Source organism: Triplophysa dalaica, chromosome 3 (assembly GCF_015846415.1).
Source record: "Triplophysa dalaica isolate WHDGS20190420 chromosome 3, ASM1584641v1, whole genome shotgun sequence".
Classification (NCBI taxonomy): Eukaryota; Metazoa; Chordata; class Actinopteri; order Cypriniformes; family Nemacheilidae; genus Triplophysa; species Triplophysa dalaica.
Window position 1 is genome coordinate 25,105,068 of NC_079544.1, and position 20,707 is coordinate 25,125,774.

The 20,707-nt window shown below is 36.2% G+C and overlaps 2 protein-coding genes across 2 annotated transcripts in view; one reads left to right on the forward strand and one right to left on the reverse strand.

Annotated features, from left to right (window-relative positions):
• The first annotated feature begins 1,950 nt into the window (after positions 1-1,950).
• On the forward strand, positions 1,951-3,950 carry uba52 (ubiquitin A-52 residue ribosomal protein fusion product 1). Its single transcript, XM_056743425.1, has 5 exons — positions 1,951-2,039; positions 2,648-2,757; positions 3,058-3,144; positions 3,612-3,714; positions 3,789-3,950. Exons 2-5 carry the CDS (start codon positions 2,655-2,657, stop codon positions 3,880-3,882), a joined length of 387 nt encoding a protein of 128 aa, XP_056599403.1. The 5' UTR covers positions 1,951-2,039; positions 2,648-2,654; the 3' UTR covers positions 3,883-3,950.
• Positions 3,951-4,095: 145 nt separating this feature from the next.
• Positions 4,096-20,707, reverse strand: part of LOC130417708 (homer protein homolog 3) — a 36,022-nt gene continuing 19,410 nt past the window's right edge. Inside the window, exons 5-10 of the mRNA XM_056743424.1 lie at positions 19,958-20,065; positions 17,818-17,951; positions 14,990-15,146; positions 10,106-10,213; positions 9,901-9,981; positions 4,096-6,555 (exon numbers count right to left, since the gene is read on the reverse strand). Of these exons, the coding sequence (XP_056599402.1) occupies positions 6,370-6,555; positions 9,901-9,981; positions 10,106-10,213; positions 14,990-15,146; positions 17,818-17,951; positions 19,958-20,065 (774 nt within the window). The 3' untranslated portion in view covers positions 4,096-6,369. The remainder of the gene's footprint in view (positions 6,556-9,900; positions 9,982-10,105; positions 10,214-14,989; positions 15,147-17,817; positions 17,952-19,957; positions 20,066-20,707) is intronic.

A 20,707-nucleotide genomic window follows, 5' to 3' on the forward strand; every position in this document is an offset into this window, starting at 1 on the left:
TTCTTCTCCTCCTCGTCGCCCACCTCGCATATGCACTCGTCCTCTCACATTGTTTCGTCTATCCATTCTCAGACTTTCTCCTTCCCAACATCAACAACCTGTTTGCTCTCTGAACTGGCTTATATCGGTTGTGTGAAATTGTTTGAAACAGGTGAAATCAATTTTGAATGTTTGTGTTCTATCAATGTGTTCTCTATTTGTATTTGATTGTTGCCACTTGTGTTTACCAGTATGGATGATATGTGCATTAGAGTGCAGAATATATTTTGAGAATGAGATTGTGTTTAGAGTTTTTCTGAAAAGGCAGATCTGCATATTGTGTTTTACCATGTGAAATGGTGTAAGTGAGCTCCTTTCATAACTTTGGATTGAAATACACTCAACAGGGAATGTTGAGAACATTCATCTTGTAAACAGAAAAAGTAGCCATGCAATATAGGCCTGAAACTGCAGTGATAAGTCTTTATATCCGATTAAATAGATTTTATCCAAAAGAGAAACTGTAGATTTTATCCCAAGAAGCGAAATTCCAGGCGTCCAGACTTCACAAACATCAGCTGTGGATTCTCACACAACATTTTATATGGAAATGTTTGATCCCAACAAAGCGCATTTATGCTCTTGTAACTGTGGGTCACATAATGTTCATTTTGGTGAATTACAGTGATTTAAAAAGACAAAATAAATCGGAGCTTCCCTGACCAGTAGGCGCCGGGAAATCACACGATGACGCTTTGGCCACTGAATCATACGTCAACAGCGCCGCCATATTGGAGAGGGCAAGAATCCACTGCCTGTTGAAAAACCAGCATATGCTGTTAAGGATGTTTTGCTGCTGGTTTGTGCTGGTTTAAGCTGGTTAAAGCTGGTCATGTGCTGGTCCTTAGCTGGTTTAAACTGATCAAACCAGCATAAAAACATACCTAACCCAACATTTGCTCTTTATTTCAACACGACACATAAAAGTGAATGGAGAAACTGATTTTTTTCTGGATTGGAATCATGATAACGTTTATATTTACAATAATTTTTCATATTTTATGATCTACATACACAAATGTTTCTCTTAAGTAAGGTATAATCTCGATATTTAGACTTGGAAGGTTATTCCATGTCATAAGAAGGATGTCAAGCACTGGTATTTGGCTTAAAAAATGGAGACATCGGCATAAAAACGCATCACCACTATCAGTTGCATGTGTTTGAAATACAGTCTTGTACTTTGACTTTACTTTTGTCCTAATTAATACAACAGGTTCTTTTATTGAAACAGCATTAATTTACAGACTCTTATGGGGAACACAAATATGCATATGAAAAACAAATACACACTTTTACATAACATACTTAAGTAACTATGTGTGTCTATTTATACATATGTGTATGTAAACATCAAAATACAATTAAAACAACAAACAAACAAACAAACAAACAAAACACTTTTTTAACATTTCCGGGGGGTTGCAAGGAAAATACATAAATAAATATATATTCAATTATTACCATTTTAAAAAGCACAGAGACTGAAACATGTTTCTTTAGAATTCACCAAGATGTTGATTATCTTGGGAAAAGTGGTTTGAAGATTCTAAATATTTATAATTGGTTCACTGTAATTTCACTTAGGCCTACTTTTAAACATCTGCATAAACCAACACCTGGAACAAATTAAATGATGGGATATATGTACTATTATCAATATTTAGCCATCTGTAGATATTCTGCAAAAATGAAATGTGACTGGACAAGAAAAATATAAATGTTAAATGGTTTCAGGGACTTCTAAACAAAAAACACATCGATTTATCTCAAAACGGAATCTTTTCCTCAAAATTTCAGCAGGCAGATAAACATTGTTAATAATTCTAAACTGCAATTTAATACAACAGGTTGTAAGTGCAAATGTGTACTCGGTACTGCTATACTCCGCCCGTCCTGCAGGCGGCCCTAAAGACGCTCTGACGCTAAAAATCCCCTTGATCTTGACACACGAAACAAGAGTCGCTCTCTTTCCGCCCGGATCAGCAGATACTGCGAGGGTGAGAATCACTGTCCGTAGAAACGTTGAATTTATGACAATATTATATTTTATTTACGCACACATCAGTTTGAATAAGTACATTAGCCGTTAATGCTCTTGAGTGTTGTGATTATAGGTTGTTATGTATTAAGTTTAGGTGAGTTTAATGTGTTGGAAGTTTACCGTCCGCTGTGTCATGGCCGCGGCTGCCATGTGTACGCGCGCCTGAGACCATGGCACATTGAATATACAACCACACCTAACGCAAATAAATAGTTTTAATATATGTAGTTAAAGTTGAGTGGGATAACGTTATTTAAACATTATAACCATACATCTACAAAGCACTGCCGTATAAATGACATAAGGAACTGCAAATTTGTTAAAACTGCATTTGTTATAACCTTAACTCATGTTTTCTATTTCTTCACTCTTGACCCTTACGAGGATTAACCATGCATTTACTCTAGTAATTATAATCATTTGCCTAAAAACATGTTTACTATTTTACTACAAAAACATGACGAGTCAGGGGACGATTTTGTTCATTTTTTTTCTCTGGAAAATAAACGTAATCACTTGATGTTCGTGACTGTAAATGAGTCTCATCTCTTTGACTCTTGACAGTGGCAAAATGCAGATCTTTGTGAAAACTTTGACTGGTAAGACCATCACCCTCGAGGTCGAGCCCAGCGACACCATCGAGAATGTCAAGGCTAAAATTCAGGATAAGGAAGGTGTGTATGAACTTAATGTCACTATTCATGTGAAAAATATAATCATGAGAGTATACGTTTACACAAATATAACTAGTATCTTGAGCGTTGAACATAAAAGGAAATTAAATTTAACCAATCATGTTTCTTGATATATGTATTATTCTTAATGTAACAACAAGTCTTAAACCTCAAAAACCAAACTTTACACGTCTGGGATCACTTCATCATTTTCAAAGTCCTGCTCATCGGATGCAGCAAGTAAATCGTGGTCACAGTGCTTGGTTTCGAGGTCATTAACACGTCTTTATTATTCCTCAGGCATCCCACCTGACCAGCAGCGTCTGATTTTTGCTGGTAAACAGTTGGAAGATGGTCGCACACTCTCAGACTACAACATTCAGAAAGGTGTGTTTGTTAAAGTCTCTGTCTTAGTCAGCTCACTAGGTTTTGTGAACGGGGCTATGAAGGCAACATTTCATGGCACCCTTTATATCCTTCTAAATGTTCAAAATAATTTTTGTTGCGATGCGATTGCATCCTATGTTTTCTCTGTAGTCACAAGTTTAGTGCTCTCTTCTGCGCAGTATTCTTTATAGTGTTCTGATTTATTTTCTTGATGTGGTGCCTTTAAAAAGCTAGACCGCAAGACTGATCACTTCACTGGGTTATTAAATCGTCTTTAACTAAAACTTGCTGGTGTTTCATTGTCAAATTTCATTAGTCTAATGAAGTTAGTCTACCCCTTTGCATTCCACTGTCACGCCCTTGGTACAAATACCATTCAAAATGAGGCCTTAGGAATGCTAAGGGTTTTTTGGGATCCCAGAACATAGAATTTATTGTGAATTAACTCTTTGTGCTGTTTATTTCAGAGTCCACCCTCCACCTGGTGCTGCGTCTTAGAGGAGGCATCATTGAGCCTTCCCTGAGACAACTGGCTCAGAAATACAACTGCGAGAAGATGATCTGCCGCAAGTATGGTTTTTAAGTGATTTAAATCATGCCGGTTATTGCTGTGTGAGAAACTCAACAACATCCTTGTCTTTCAGGTGTTATGCCCGTCTGCACCCACGTGCCGTAAACTGCCGCAAGAAGAAGTGTGGCCACACCAACAACCTGCGTCCCAAGAAGAAGCTGAAGTAGACTGTATATCTGATGCGTTTCAGGAGCAGCATGAGCTTTTTTGTTCGAATAAAATGTTGTTAAAACCAGTTAAATTGAATTTGTCATAATTACCGCACTTGGATTGCTTTGTGCTGGTGTATCATAGAATATCTGTTTTCTAAAAATTTCTAAAACCAAGATTTCTGAAAATTTGGTGTCACAGTGATGTTAAATCAAAACAAAAACAAAGCAGATTTTTTATTTATTTTTATTCAGAGAACTTCGTACAGATATTTTTTTATTCCTGAAGCTTGTTGCTTAAGCACAGTATAAACTGACTCTTAGTGTAAAATGAAAACTATTTGCAGTCCATCAGTCTGTGTTTTCAGAAGACCCAGAACAAATTGACTCGTGTGCACTTGTCTGCGAAAGCATATATCTGGGCTTGGTCTCTTACATCAGTGAAATGTCTGTTAAAACCAAAGCAGATGCATCTTACGACAGTCTGTACATTTCTTGTAAATCATCACACACATGCTCTTTGTTAAGATTATATAAAGCAGTACACATAATGAAGTATACATCCAAAAATATTACTTTTTCTATCCTACGGTGCCTTGTGTTAGTGTTGTGTTCTAGTAGTCTGGCAGAAACAGGCTGTCGGTACTTTATACCGTAGCTCAAAGCCACAAATACATCCACTACAGCCATTAAAGCTTATGGCTTTATTAGATCTTTAAAGCCGTATCAATGCAGAATGACAGAACTACGTGCCAAGATGCATTCATGAGCTCAATCCCAATGCAGAACTACATCTACTCTTAAATATAAACTTCCCTTGAGCACCAGGGATTTCTTAACATACTATGATAACAGAGCAATTGTTTAATTCTATCTACTTTATATTTCTTTGATTTAGACTCTATGTTAAGCATTCCACAGTATGAACATACAGAGGTTTGTCACTGGCCACATTCAAGCTGGTCTTTGGTTTACACACTCCAGCTGTGATCCACATTCACACCTGTATAAAACACACTGATTCTACAGAGAATAAAATCCAAAAACATGACGCATCGTTCCCAAGCCAGTAAACATGTTGGGTTTCATTCCTCATAAATATAGGATGTCTTAGGTAAAAAACACTACAAGGGTGGTGGTGTTAGTTTGTCTACAGAAAGTGAAATTAAGTTGAACAGAAAACATCTTAGTCTATGAGAAGTGATCATGTTTGTACAATGTAACTCTTAAGACACTTGTAACTTCTTTGCAACTTCTAATGTTTTATATGCTTTTTTGAGTTTGACAAAAATATATTGTCCAAAACAAGATTGAAATAAACAATCAAAATTTTACTTATTGTGGCCTTTAATTTTCTTAAGTCTTCTTAGTCTGTATACACTGCCGGTCAAACGTTTTGTGAAACTTGAGTGAAATGTTTCCCGTTATTTATAAAAACCATTAAAATCTGATAGTGTATGCTTACATTATTGAAATTAGTTTTCATGCCAAAACTAGCATTTTACTTAATAAAAAATGTTTCTGGATGACTTTTATTGGCTGTTCTTTCTTCAGTATTCAGTCAGAACACAGAATAGATGAAAACTCCTTTAATATTGTTTAAAAAGCATCTCGAGGGTGAGACCACAAGAAGCTACTTGAGAAAAATACAAGAAAACATTTCTGCAAATTCTAGTCGAAAGGTGACTTCACCGAAGATGATAAATTATAACACGTTTACATTTTTTGTATTACAACAATTTCCACAGTTTTCCTTTGTTTTATTACATAATTTTTATGATTTGATTATTATTCTAAAATATGGAAAAAATATGAACCCACAAGGGTCCAAAAACTTTTGACCGGTAATGTATGTGTTAGGTTCATTTTAACATTTTTATGCTAATATTTCTGTACATAACTTGGTCAACCTTGAATGGGGAACCATGAATGAATGATTTATATTTTGCTCATATCTCCCAAAAATGTTTTTTTGCAGGTTAAAGTTTAAAAAGGTGAATAAAAGTAGAGCAAAAAAAAGGTGGATTTCCTTCTGCAGAAATAAAAACATAAAAGTATTTTATATATTGTTTAAAAAAAATCATTATCAAATATAAAATGAATGAAAAAAACATTATGGATAGCTCATTATGTCAGGTTTATCTTTTATAACTGGTTATTGAGAATCAATATACAATGTTTAATGCGAGTGATAAAAACCTGCCCAACGAACAGTGATTTCCACAAACCATATAAAAAATAAACCTTCCCACAGTCGTGCGAGGTGTTTCCGGTGTAAAAATACAACCATTGTCGTTTATTTCTACAGATATATCCTCAATTTCGCTGAAGTTTATTGCTATGCTTGAAATTAAAAACATTTACTCCGTAAAACAAAGCAAAGAAATGTAAATAACCCTGCTTGTATCGGTGTGCTGTCTCTGTGCTCTGTGCTCTGAACTGTGGATGATGTGCTTCTCGCACCGGCCGTCTATCAAGTGTCTCCGGCACTGATCTTTAATCAGATTATTTACTGATCAGCTGGACCAGACTTTGTCGAAGGTCATTGAGGTCAAAGATCTTGACATCGAGGATCTGAATGACCCTCTGGACCTCGTGTTCAGCCCGGTCGCGGTCCTCCAGCGCGGAGGCCAGATTCTGCTCCGTGTTCTGCACCCGCCGCTCAAGCTCGATGTTACGCATCTCTAACTCCTGTAACCACACGACCATAGACACAAACTTTAACATTCATTCAGACAATCCATGACCATTTCAACAGGACAGGTGTGTTGCAAAATAAATCTATGAAGACTAAATTGAATTTTACTTCAGTAACCCTGTGTAACACAATGATATATGATATAGAATTTGTATTGATAATGAATTGTGATAAGTTAAATTAATTGGGAAATCATTATACATTTAATCCATTCACAGCCCCGGGGGTATTTTAAAATATTATGACTTAAAAAAGACACTTTGTCAAAATTTTGCAGTAAAATATCTAAAAAACACCAGGCCAATATCTCAAATGCTTCCAACTGCTTTTAAATCCTGAGAAAATCGTCATTCTAAACAGTGGACCAAGGCAGTTTAGTCGCCTGTCAATGGCGTCATATCCGCGTTACTGCCTTTACAGACGTAGCAACCACAAGACACTGTCGTAGACAGATGCGGAAGTAGTTTGTACTGTCGGTCCGTCTAACATTATTGCAAAGGATGTGGGTACGGTCAAAATAACTTTTACTATGATTGATTTGAACACTTAAAACTGTGCAGTGTTATGCCACCATCGAATTGGACAATTACTGTAACGTCTATGACTAACAATTTTAAACCTTACATTACTCGGGTCTAATTCATTATAATGAAATAAAATTATTTCATCAAACGCAACATTTTCTAAACCTTAATTACTTTACCTCTTCTGCCAACATGATTTCTCGTTCCTGTCTGATTGATGTATCAGCGGTACAATCAGCAGTGGAGTTGAAGACAACATATCCCATCATTCCACACTTCTACACAGCTAAGCGATTGTTGTTGTTTTGATCGTGCACCCTCTAGCGGTGATTTATACAAACTGTACCTTTAACGGTTTGATCCATAAAAACCTAGGCTATTGGCACACATCTTTTAAACTAAAAATAAGAAAGTGTGCTTACGGTTTACTTTTTATGTACTTTTCATCATTTAGTGGAGACATATTTAAAAGTACCGAAAGAAGTTTTCAGTAAATATTTGGCTTGTTGTAATCATATCTTAATATCTTTATGATGTTAAGTGCCCTTAAAGAATACTAATGAGGGGTTCAAACGGAACGCTAATTAAGTGATTTGCATGAGTAAGAGATTTCAGAAGTTTTACATAATTAATATTGCATATAGAAATGTACAGAGTGTTTAATATTTGACCTGTGTTTCTCTCTCCTTTATCTTAAAGGTGTGCTTTCACTGTTTGTGCGTGTTTGTCTGTGTGTGCGTGTGCGCGCGCGTGCATGTCGATGTGTGTAAATATGTGTGCATATTGTGTGTGTGTAGCGTTTGTATGTGGGTATGTCTGTCTTCTGTGTTTTCACCTTTTTCTTGTTTTTACAGGTATATGACTTTAGTTGTTTTGCTTATAGTCGATATGTCTCATGTACAGTTGCTTTGTAACAATGGAAATTGTAAAAAGCACTATATAAATAAAGTTGAGTAGGGTTGAGTAAATTACATACAAAATCAATGCAAAGATGCAAACTCATGGTAGGCGATGCGAATGACGGGTGGCGCGATTGCAGTGAGCGCTAGCAATCTCATCTTCTGCATAAGTTGAAAATATTTGTCAGCTCACCTTACTTCCATGAAAATAACAAACTTTTCCCGCGATTACTAAAGAGCGAGGAATGCGATTGTTCACGTTTGGTGTGAACCCAGCATTAAAGTTTCATTGAAGTATATTATTTTAGTTGTTTTATAAACAAGTACTTCTATAAACTAAAAAGAGGACCAATAATATTAAAATAGTATTGATAGTGCATTCATAAATAGTACATTGATATTTGTATACTTATTAAAGAGTAAGTAGCATATGATTTTTAAGGTCCTACTTTGGTTTATGGAGTGTCCAACAACAAGTTTATGTACATAGAAGGTGTAAAAACACTGTTATGTCGTAATAATAGGTAATTATTCTAACCTTACTTCTTGACTGACTCTCAAATGATTCGTTCCATGATTCATCGGACTAATCCCCTCCTATCCGGTAGCCTAGTGTCATGTGATTGGTCAGATGGTCTGCAATGATTGGTCAAACGTGTTTGTAAGGAGCAAGGCGGGACGAGAGCCATGAGGGAACGACTCAAGTGATGATAATGAGTGTCAGCTGTGCGTTGCACAGGCATCGGATCTCTTTGGAGGAGATCGGAAGGATAAAAGGATGAGCGACCGGAATGTACGACGAAAGAAGACAAGACCTGGATTTTATGTTGTGTTTTATTATGTTTGTGTGGCCAGCATTTTACTTTCGTTTTGTGCTTTGTTTATTTTTTAATAAAATTTGTTCACCAGTGAAAGCCTCCTTCCCATTCCTTGAACTTGTTACAGCGTTCACCATGTGTCGCAAACGGAAGGCCTACCATAATTGCTGGATTACGGTTTACAGGTGGTATATTATATACAGTGTATAGATAGAGATGGTTGGGATTTCACCTTACCAGTTTGTGCCTGAGTCTGACGAAGAAACATCCGAAGACGATAGTAGATAATAGATAGACCATAACCGATTGAACACTTAAATTAGCCGGGTTCATAGATAGATAAACAAACTGTATTACCCCAGAAATAAAGGTACATGTTAACGTTAGCGTTATATGCATTAGCTAAACACAGACTTAAGGTACACAAGTTCATACAAAAATAAAAAGTCACACTTACAGGTTGCGATTCGGTGGAGCTAACAGGTCCTAATAAGGTTGGTATATCCCTCTTTCAAGGATAGTCTTTTAACATATCCAGCAGTGAACGTGCCAAGATTATTGATGCAATCTTCGGTGAAATGAGGCCCGCACAGTAAAATCCTGAGGTTATACTCCTTTGGTGTCATTTGAAAATGAAATGTAACCATTGTTTCCTCAGAAGTTCTTCCTTTGGTAGTTTAAATAAGACGCACTTAGTTTCAAAACATAGAACACAGGTTTTAGACGGCACACGCATCAGGAACGTGCGACAGTGTTTGGAGGAGGAGGGTGACGTTTTCGCGGCAGTCCCCGCAAAACGTAGGCGGGGACTGACGAGTGACATAGATACGCGGCGGTTAGAGACTCGGACTAGTTCACGTCTCGTTTGCGTGATTCATAGTCGACTCCTTTTTTTACAAGCTAATAACTTTGTTATTTATTCACCTTCGGACTTACAACTTGGCAGACTGCTTACTTTCAAACACGGCAACATAACACACTGCATGAAATGTAATTTTCATGATCTAATGCTACGTACTCCTTAAATAAAGTTTCCTTGATAACATGAACTTGAAGTATACTTTGCAGAGGTATTTAATGAAGATTTGATGAAGCACCTGTATTCTGTGGATGGCCTCCTCTCTCTCCTGCTCCAGTTCATGGAAGTCAGATTTTTTACTCTGAAGAATCCGAATCTCCTTAAATACAAATAACAAGCGACAAGGACAGAAGTGTAACAGGTAAATGCCAAAGAGTTTGTGACTTTCCGAAGTGCAGTTGTAGTTTGCAGGAGATGTCTGTCCGTCATGCAGACGTTCTCACCTCATCTTTTGCCTTCAGTAAGTTCTCCAGCTCTTCCAGAGACTGAGTCAGTTCATCTTTCAAAACGTCACTGGGTCCTTGAGCTCCATGAGCCTCCAGTTCAGCTATCTGCACACCAACACACAGACAGACAGACAGATCAATCGTCATCAATCACGACTGCTATGACGTTTATATTTAGATTTAAACATGCGGTAAGAGGAAGGTTATAGCCATTTAAGGTTACTTAAAGTTTTCTTTAATTACGTCTGATATAGCCATTCTGTAGCAGTTAAATATATTATAGATCAGTGGTTCTCAAACATTTTTGTTGAAAGTTTCTAATGAAACCAAAAACATATTCAGTTATTCAAATGCTGAAACATCGATTCTATAACGAATTGTATATAAGTCGGCACACCGAAGCTCCAAAAATATAAAAAATGTATTAATTTAAAGACTTTCGCATGGCGCTTATATCTATATATAATTCTGTATTCATTTTTTATTTGGTCGAGCACGCCCTTGAGGTTGATGTGCGTGCTTTTGTCTTTTTTCTGAAGTGTGATTGTTGAAATTATATTATACATCTCTAGAATTCATAAACTACCATAGAATCTGTGGCCCCCTAGATCCATTTTTTTTTTTAAATACTTGAGTTAAAAGAACCATATTGTTGATATTGAGAAATTGTAATTGTTGTGTATGTGACAGCCCTTAGAAACAAGAACTTTATTCAGTTGTACTATTTGTGACCTTATTTTAAACTAAATATAATATATTTGTATGTACTTTTTAGAAATAAACTTGATTTATAAAGGGACCGTTTACCAAATAAAAAAATTCTGTCATCATTAATTCCCCCTCATGTGGCTTGTAAACCTGTATGTGAATCTTTCTTTAGTGAAAAACAAAAGAAGATTTTTTTGAGAAATGTCTTCTGTTCATAAAATGGAAGTCGGTGGAGTTCAATATTGTTTGATTATCAACATTCATCAAAATATGGTTTGACACAACATGAGAGCCATTGAATTATGAAAAAAAAAAATTTGGTTAAGCTTTTTCTTAAAAAACTTGGCCTTGAAAGACTTCACCTAGATTCCACATCTAGGACTCATGAACATAATTGGTGTCGGTTACGAAAAAGACATTTAGTCTTGTCTATACACACACATTTTCTACCGTACAGAAAATACAAAAACACTGTTTATAAGTATTATGCAAGCACGAACATACAGATCAGACCTCAGAGAACCCCACAGAATCTCTGAGAACTGAAAAGAAGCAGCAGATTCTCATTAATATTAGAGTTCTTGAAATGTGTTTTGAAGGTTGAGATAAACTAATGACTCACAGCGCTTCATACACAAACTCCTCTATTTCTTCACAAACACACTGTTTGTCCTCTTCAGTTCATCTGAGCCATAAAATAATTTTAGAACTTCAAACAGAATGAGCAGCATAAGACTTTCCTGTAGCTCAGTGGTAAGAGCATTGCGTTAACAACGCAAGGTTGTGGGTTCTATCCCAGGGGATTGCAAATACCTATGAATAAATGTATTGGATAATCTTACCAAAACTTACTTTGTTTCTAAACACTTCAAAAACTAAAGATGTGCAAAAAGTATGTTAAGCATGTCAAGGAAATTAATTAATATTAAGATAAATCAGGGTTACATAACATGACATTTTTAATGCTATTGCCAATTCATAGATTAAAAACACAACAAATTAACCACATTCTTAATGTTTGAATAACTGCAATAGATATTATTTATATGTATTTTAAAATTGTCATGTCGAAAATCTTTATACGTCATTGACCCATCTACACTCACCTAAAGGATTATTAGGAACACCATACTAATACTGTGTTTGACCCCCTTTCGCCTTCAGAACTGCCTTAATTCTACGTGCATTGATTCAACAAGATGCTGAAAGCATTCTTTAGAAATGTTGGCCTATATTGATAGGATAGCATCTTGCAGTTAATGGAGATTTGTGGGATGCATGAAGCTCCAGTTCCACCACATCCCAAAGATGCTCTATTGGGTCGAGATCTGGTGACTGTGGGGGCCATTTTAATACAGTGAACTCATTGTCATGTTCAAGAAACCAATTTGAAATGATTCAAGCTTTGTGACATGGTGCATTATCCTGCTGGAAGTAGCCATCAGAGGATGGGTACATGGTGGTCATAAAGGGATGGACATGGTCAGAAACAATGCTCAGGTAGGCCGTGGCATTTAAACGATGCCCAATTGGCGCTAAGGGGCCTAAAGTGTGCTAAGAAAACATCCCCCACACCATTACACCACCACCATAATTGCATTAATGAGAAATTGAACAGGTGTTCCTAATAATCCTTTAGGTGAGTGTATATTTCAACATTAACAAATATTACAAAAGCACGCACATCAACTTAAAATGTGTGCTCAACAAAGAGACAAATCATAGGCATATATAAAAACAATATATGAAAAGTCGGTATTAATATATGAAAAGAATATCTCATAGTCTCAACTATGTCTTCTTTCAGTTTACGAACAATATGGAATCATACAATTATTACAGAGTCAGCAAGAAACATCTTATAAAAACGCGCTAGCAGCATTATGAATATAACGGCTGTTTACAAACCTACAGACAATCTTTTTTTTAATTATGCACTCCTAAAAAATATGTACTTCAAAATGTTCTTCGAACCCATAGAAGAAACAAACACACAGGAGAAAAAGAAACTCCTCCTAAAGGTCTCTGGCACTTGCAGCGCCTTAAGAGAGACGGGCTTATTTTTAACAGTGTGAAGAGCAAAAAAGTTTCCCAAGCGAGGGTCTGTCAGCTCCCCCCGGTGATATTTCATATCTATTAACTAGGCCATTGAAAGTAGGATATTGCTTGTCCTACAAACCACCCCATGCCTGTCTGTCTCTCTGTCTTACTCTAGGACTCTCTCTCTCTCTCTCTCTCTCTCTAGTCTCTCGAGACCTGAACCATTTTCAACCACCTGGTCACCCCTTCTCTAATGGCACAGAGAGAGAGAGAGAGAGAGAGACAGAGAGAGAGTGAGATGTTATTGGTTGTTATGAGATAAAGAGAGCACACCGCAAGATCTCAGAGAGCAAATGTGACAATCACAGTCTCATTCTGTATGGATAGAGTCACAAAACTTCAAGGAATTTCTTCTCATGTATAATTGCACATCATCTTCTTTCTGAGATCTATATACAACGTCATTTGATCTAAGCATCAAAGAATATTCCATTTATCATCAGATGTGCCAAACTGAAAATGAAAAGCAGAGGCACAAAAGAGGCGCTGACATTGTAGTTTACAACTTTCAAAAGGTCAACAGGGGTCTGCGTTTAAGACCACCTTACGTTTATAAGCACGTGTCCTTTTTCCTGAAGTAGTTTTGACATTTCCAGTGCAGAATTTGTGTCCTGTTGTCTGCATGCACCACATTACATTAGTTTGTGCAAAAACTGAGGTCATTTTGTACACTTCCAATTTTTCACTAGTTTATATCTTGAAAACTTGAAATAAAATTAAGAAGGAAATTATTTTTGAACTTTTGAAAAGAGATTCTTTCACATATCGCAAATGCTCTGAGGTAAAACTGTATTTGACAAGTTTTTTCAAACGTTCAATGCCATGATAAGGCAGTCAGAAATTATAAAAAATTTATAGAGATACAATTTGACTTGGTCGCTCTGTCACTCTCTCACCGGAATCATAACATGAAAATGGCAGAAAAATTTAAAAGTGGGGATTATTAGTTTTTATGTAAGATCAGTTAATATCAAAAAATGTCGCCGTTAATCTATTCTCAAAATTGGGTTGGGAGCTGGGTCTATACTACGCAAGCTATGATGACTTTCACCTTGATATTTTAGCGCGGATGTATCTAGCTGAATTGCACTGTACGGGGCGAGAACGAGATTTTTCAACTCGCGTGATTCGCGCCATTCGCGTCATTCGCGCCGCCTCATCATCTCATGTGATTTGAGCCGCAAGTAGGTCTGTCGCGTCTTTGCATTGACTTAACATGTAAATCACTCGCGCTTTACGCGCCATTCGCGTTTGGTCTGAACACAACATAACGTTACTGTGAAATTACCACATCAAACGTGACGTGCTAACATGAATGCAGCTTTGAAGCCGCCTGTTTTGCTTCAGGGAAAATTTATTTTTTAAGAAGCTTCCCAATGGAAACATCGACAAGACAAAGGTTGTTTGCACCTTGTGCAATGCGGAATTGGTTTTAAAAAAAAACTTTCTCTCAACAGGTAGTGGTCTAGCTTTAGTTGAAACCAGTAAATTTGTATTGGCACCTAATGTATTATGGCTCCTGTATGACATATCGCTTGTTGCTCCCTAACTCTTTGTAAGTCGCTTTGGATAAAAGCGTCTGCTAAATGACTAAATGTAAATGTAAATGTACTGTAGGAGCTCTTCCAGTCTCAAGTACCACCTAAACACAAAGCATTCCTTAGTTTATGCGGAAGTAAACACAAGTACATCTTATTGAACATAATTTATTTTCATCACTTATTATCATAGTAGAACAGCTTTCTCAAGCAGTTTGTGATGCATTTTGGAAACAGGAGATGAGCCCCTGGTCTAATGCGCCTCCTGGCTTGAGAAACCCGTTCTCAAAGACTTACTTTTAGTCATTATTTGGGTATAACACATATTCTGAATGCCTTTGGCAGAATTCAAATGAGCCATTTTAATCTAGATTAATCTAGATTAATTCCAAGATTAATCTAGATTAATATAGATTAAAAAAAAATAATATATGTCGCCACTAATCAAAACTTTATCTATTTAAGAATTCAAATTTTATTTATACACAACCTTTAAAATTGAACAAATGTGAAATAATACGAGATGTTATTAAACCTGATCTCGTAATCTGTCTGTCTCCTCCTGATATGCCACCAGCTGTTTCTTCCACTGTTCCACGTTTGCGTTGGCCTCGTGCAGCGCTGCCACAAGTTTAGCGTTACTGTCCTGTAAGGTGAAGAGCTCGGCCTCAAAATTCATCTCACAGATCGACCTGCCAACATTTCAGGTTAAAAATATGTAGAATTACCAAATGTTTTTGAATATAAAAAAGAATCTTGACAATAAAATGAATATATATATATATATATATATATATATATATACATCAATATAGAGAGAGAGAGAGAGAGAGAGAGAGAGCGAGAGAGTGAAAATTAAAATGAATGCTTTCTTTCCCATGAAACAATGAAAAACATGTATTTTGGCTAGATAATTGAACAATTTTAACGGATTTCAAATGAGTTTACAAACCTGAATAGATAGTTCACACGCACACAAATAATTTGTTCATTCACATGTTTCGTCATATCTGTATGAGTTACTTTCTCCATCCTAACACAAAAGAAGATCTTTTGAAGAATATTGATCACCCAACAACACTAAACCCATTGACTTCCATTGTATGAGCACAAAACCACTGAGACATTTCTCAAAATATCTTCTTTTGTGTTCTACTGAAGAAAGACTCACATACAGGTTTAAAACCACATGAGGGGTAATTGGTTTTTTTTTAGGAGAAACTATCCCTGCAAAGCATTATCCTTTCACATTTTCAGAATTGTTCATCACCACAGAATATCTTACTGAACATAGTAATGTTCAATAAGTAATGCATAGTATTAGTAATGCAATAATGTTGCATAAAAGTTCACAAACACACAGAAAGGCGATGTCAGAAAGGCAACACTGCATTGTAAGTTCATCTGTCATTTTGTGCTTTAAATGTTAAATGCTTGTGTGCGTTTATTCCTCTGATCTTCATAAGAATGTTTTTCTTTTAGATTTTGGAAAAAGATTTTGGAAAAATGTTAGCAACTGAGATTTCTAGGACTGAAATCCCAGATGGAAAATGGGATTGACTTCCATAGTAGAAAGAATTTGTAAAAAACATATACAGGTTTGGAACAACCAGAGCCATCGCCAGGTGTGCGACCACACAAGGTTTCGCGTCTGACCTGAAAATAAAATGTTTTTGTGTTTTTTTATTTCTCAAATTAAAATTTCTGTTGTGTCTTCCTATATCTGTAATTTCATAACACATGAACAAATTTATAACATTGTTTTATTAATTTCGATATGGGCTGTACGTGCTTCGTGCTTGATCCATGGCGTGCTCGATCCATGGCGTGCTCGTTCTATGTAAGCAGTTGCTCACTCTGGGAAGGAAATTAAAAATGTCTGCTGCAGCATGAGAGCATGATCGATTTCGTCGTCAAGAGTCAGGGGGCGAAAAAAGTAAAAGAAAGAATAGTTTCAGAAGGAAACTAAGAGGATCATTCAATAAATAAGCCACCATGAAGATGCTACGATCAACACTTCTACTGCTGCTGCGAGAAGACATAGTTCAGGGTGACTAATAAGTGTTCATTGAAAACATTTATAAAAAGGTTTGACATTTTTCATTAAATTGAACCATGCATTTATTTCTTCAAACTTTGTAACGCGGCAGTTCCTAATACGTTTTTTGTTTGTTAAAAGTAATAAAAGCTGTGAACAAATGTCATTTTGTCAATGTCAAATGTTTGAACATGTAAATGATGAATATGTCCTAAATATCGAATTTTTCAGTGAGTTGTAACTTCAACATTTCAAAATAAAGTGACAGCTGACTTGAGCCAGGAGGTAATGATTTACTGTTACTGTACTAATCCATCTGATTTGTCCAATTCAGTTTACAGTTCATTTTACAGATTTAGTGATAAAGTTTCCATTTTTAATAATGCTGTTAAACTTACTGAACGAAGAGACGCGAAGGCATTACTGATCAAATAAGAGCCCATGGTTATCTCTCCCCCATCTGGAAACATCATATGGATGTGTACAGTAAAGATTTACCCTCTTTAATCTAATGCTGTCAAATTGATGCAAACTTTTTGCTGAAATATCCACAGCATTAACAACAAAGAGCGTGGATTATCTGTCCACCAAAAGTTGCGATCCTTGAAATAATGATAAACTCACAGCAAGTTTTTTTTAGAAAATCTTACTTCCGCAAAAATCATTCTCTCCTCCAGAGGGCCTCGCACCCCCCTTGTGATGGGCCTGGGAACACGACTCTTAAAAAAGTTGCTTCAAAATATTCTTTGATGCCATAGGAGAGGTTCCATAAAGGACCTTTTACATCTGAAGAAACTTTTTATTTCAAAAAAGGTTCTTTGTGGTGAATAAAGGATCTTCAGATTATAAAAAAGTAAGAAAGAGAAGGTTCTTTAAAGAACCTTTGGATGAATGGTTCTTTGTGGAACCAAAACTGGAGCTTCAACAGAATCGCTGTGAAAAACCTTTTTAGCAACTTAAGTGAACTTGAGGTTGAGTAATTCATGACCGAATTTTCATTTTTGAGTGAACAATCGTTTTCATGTCTATAGCACACAGTGCATGATGGGTGACTTACTATTATTAGATAAAAATCAATACACTTAGGCCAGTAGACCAAATTGCGGTTTAGACACCTGTAACTGTCAATCATTTAACAGGCATTTATTTCTTAAAGGCAAAAAAGAATGTACATGTAACAATAAGCGTCTACTTGTAGAACTAAATCTTTTATAAAAATTCTTATTTTAAGAGTCCCATTACAGTGTCGAAAATCAGTTAAAGACTCTCTTCTGCAATATTTCTACAGTATATATAGGGTGTTGTTGTTTCTCTTGTGCACTTACCCTTCTGACAGCATCTTTTTAATGCGCTCTTTCTCTGAACACAGTGTTATGTCAGCGCTCTGACTTCTGAAGAGTTTGTCCTCTGGTCCGTTCAAACACATCACCGGAGGAGACTGAAGCTCATCCGACAGATCCTACAACACACACACACAGAAATACTTTAAACAAACTTTTAATGCAAACTATTCATTTTCGTCAGATTTGACACAGTCAGTAAGATCAATCTAATCGTCCCCATGTGAAAGAAGAGTTTTGCCGTGACTCAATGTGCTGTCTATATTTCTTGTATACACATGATAGCCTTCATGCGATTTTACACTCACATGATACAAAAATAGACATTTTTAAGAAAATGGTATAGTTTTAGCTTTTGAAATGATCAAAATTGTGCAAATGGTTTGTTTATATGTGCTGCAACAGTAAAACATGGCTGTTCATGAAACAAAAGTGTAAATAATACGAAACATTTATGTTTATGATAGTATATCAGATTATTTATCAAGTTATCACATGTGTTGTTATTATCCTGAAGCTTGATTAGTTTTTCAGCTCTGTCTGAAATATGCTACACAGTTTTGAAAATGATTATCTCAGTTTTATTGTCTTGCAAAAATTATGTGTCTTATTGAGAATTCCAATGGAAATCAAACAAACTGCATTTGGTTTGTTTTTATTTAAGATCTTAGAACTAAAAAAAATAACCAAAACAATAAAAACATGATGACACTAAAAAACATGATGTTCAAATATTCAAAATATAAAACAAAATAGGATCATAAAGCACTGCAGCAAGTGTTCAGTGCTGTTGATGCAGTAGGTTATTTTCATCATTGTAAGAACAGCAGGTAATGTTGGTCACGTGTTCTGATGGCCTGATTTGTGCTCGTGTAATGGCAGAAGATGCAGCGGGGTTCACGTGGAGAGCGTGTGGGACACGTGATGAAGATAACACTCTTTTCTATCCGCTAGACACCACAGTGGGTAAAGAAATCTGCACTGATGTGATCGATGTCAAACTCACCTGAGAGAACTGACACAATCCAGTTCGACAGCAATGGAGAAGAATTAAAGAAACACAGAAGTTTACTGTCATTTATATAATCATCATACTGTATGTAGCATTTCACCGTGTTTTTCTTTTACATTAAGCACATTTTATAACAATTAATTCTATTCTTTATACCATAATACTGTCAAATCTTTCTGTATGAAAGCACAAAACTGTAATACATTTTTCATTCAGCACTACAAATATTAACTAAAAGTCTTAATTGTAATAGTGAAAATGAGGAAGGTTAATTAATAATTTTTAAGGACCAAAAAAGGTTTATTTCATTCAGGAAGAAAGTTTTGTACAACACCATTCGTTTGATGATCTGGAAATAATTGATGAGATTCCCTCTTAAAGAGGTCAGAATAGAGCGGTGCATAACAACTTTATGATTTATTAGTTAAAAAACACGTTTTTATAAAAATCAGTCTCCAGGTTTTGTCAGGTTGTTAGTCTTTTGTCAGAAAGTGAGACGTGTGTAGTTTTCACAGAACGTTCTTTACATTTTGTTTGATGATTGTATGTAGAAAACAAATAGCTGGATTTTCACAGACTGGGTCACATATTCGTTTCATTTTTAGCATGTGTTCTTGTTTAATGTTTCTGATTTTGAATGTCAATAAACCTACCATTCTAATAAAGCAATTTGAACCTGATTCTCGAAGGAGAGAGCTAGCGAGCAAGCGAACAAGCGAGAGAGAGAGCACTGGATAATTTTATCACTGGCCTAGTTCTTCCCGATGAGATGAATGACCCAGCTCATCCTGACTCAATCCCTCTCTCTCTCACGAGGTGAGACTGGGATTACACTAACCCTTCATCGACCATCTGTGTGCTGGCGGGTTTTTACATGTTCTGCAGAAAACATGTGTGAAGATTGACTGACGACGGCACAAAATCTCACATGTAAAGCGATCAATCATTTGCGCATTCTGTTGGATTATTTGTAGCGCTGATGTATTGTGAAATACAAGATGCTGGTCTGTTGTTAGGCGAATGGGATTTGGTTGCCAGGGTGTTGCTATGTGGTTTACCAAGCCCTGTTAAGTTGTTGCAACGATATACTCTAGCGACTGAATGATGTCACACCTGTGGAGCTGCGATGCTGAGCGCCGCGTTGGTCAACTCCATCTTCTCCTGCGACCTCTCTCTGGCCAGGCGCACTGCTTCTTTTACCTCCTTAAAACGCTCTGCAAACTGCAAACAAACAAAATGCATTGTTCATAATACTGTCCAAACCTGCGTGTTGTGATGTTATTGAGTTTACATGTAATGTGTTGTGGTGTTATCAGTTATCTGGAGAAGCCTCAAACATCTGTGTAGTTAAAACTGACGTGTTAGTGTTCAGCCAGATACTTCAATACATAGAGACCACAGAGAATGTAGTTCTAAAACACAAAAGGTCAATTTCTTGGTTCAATAAAAATCAAGATTGTCTTAATTTTATTGTTATTGAGTTTCATTAACAATTAGATTTAGTCATTTAGCAGAGGGTTTCATCCAGTGACTTACAAATGAGGTAAATAATAGAAGCAATTGGCACAACATAAGGTCAACAAAATGCATAAGTGCAGTAAAAACCAACACAGTTAATATAAGAGTATATTTTTGATAGAAAGAGTAAAAAATAAATAGAAGTCAGTACTAATAGGTCAGGTGCTGACGGAAGATAATTTTCAGAAGATTCTTAAGTCGGGCAGATCATCCCACAAATGTGGAACAGATCCAGAGAAGGTACGTGAGAGTGATTTTTTCCTTTTAAGGGGTGCACCCACAAGACATTGTTCGTAGGGATCTGGTGGGTACTTAAATCTGTATTAGAAGTAAAGATATGGGGTT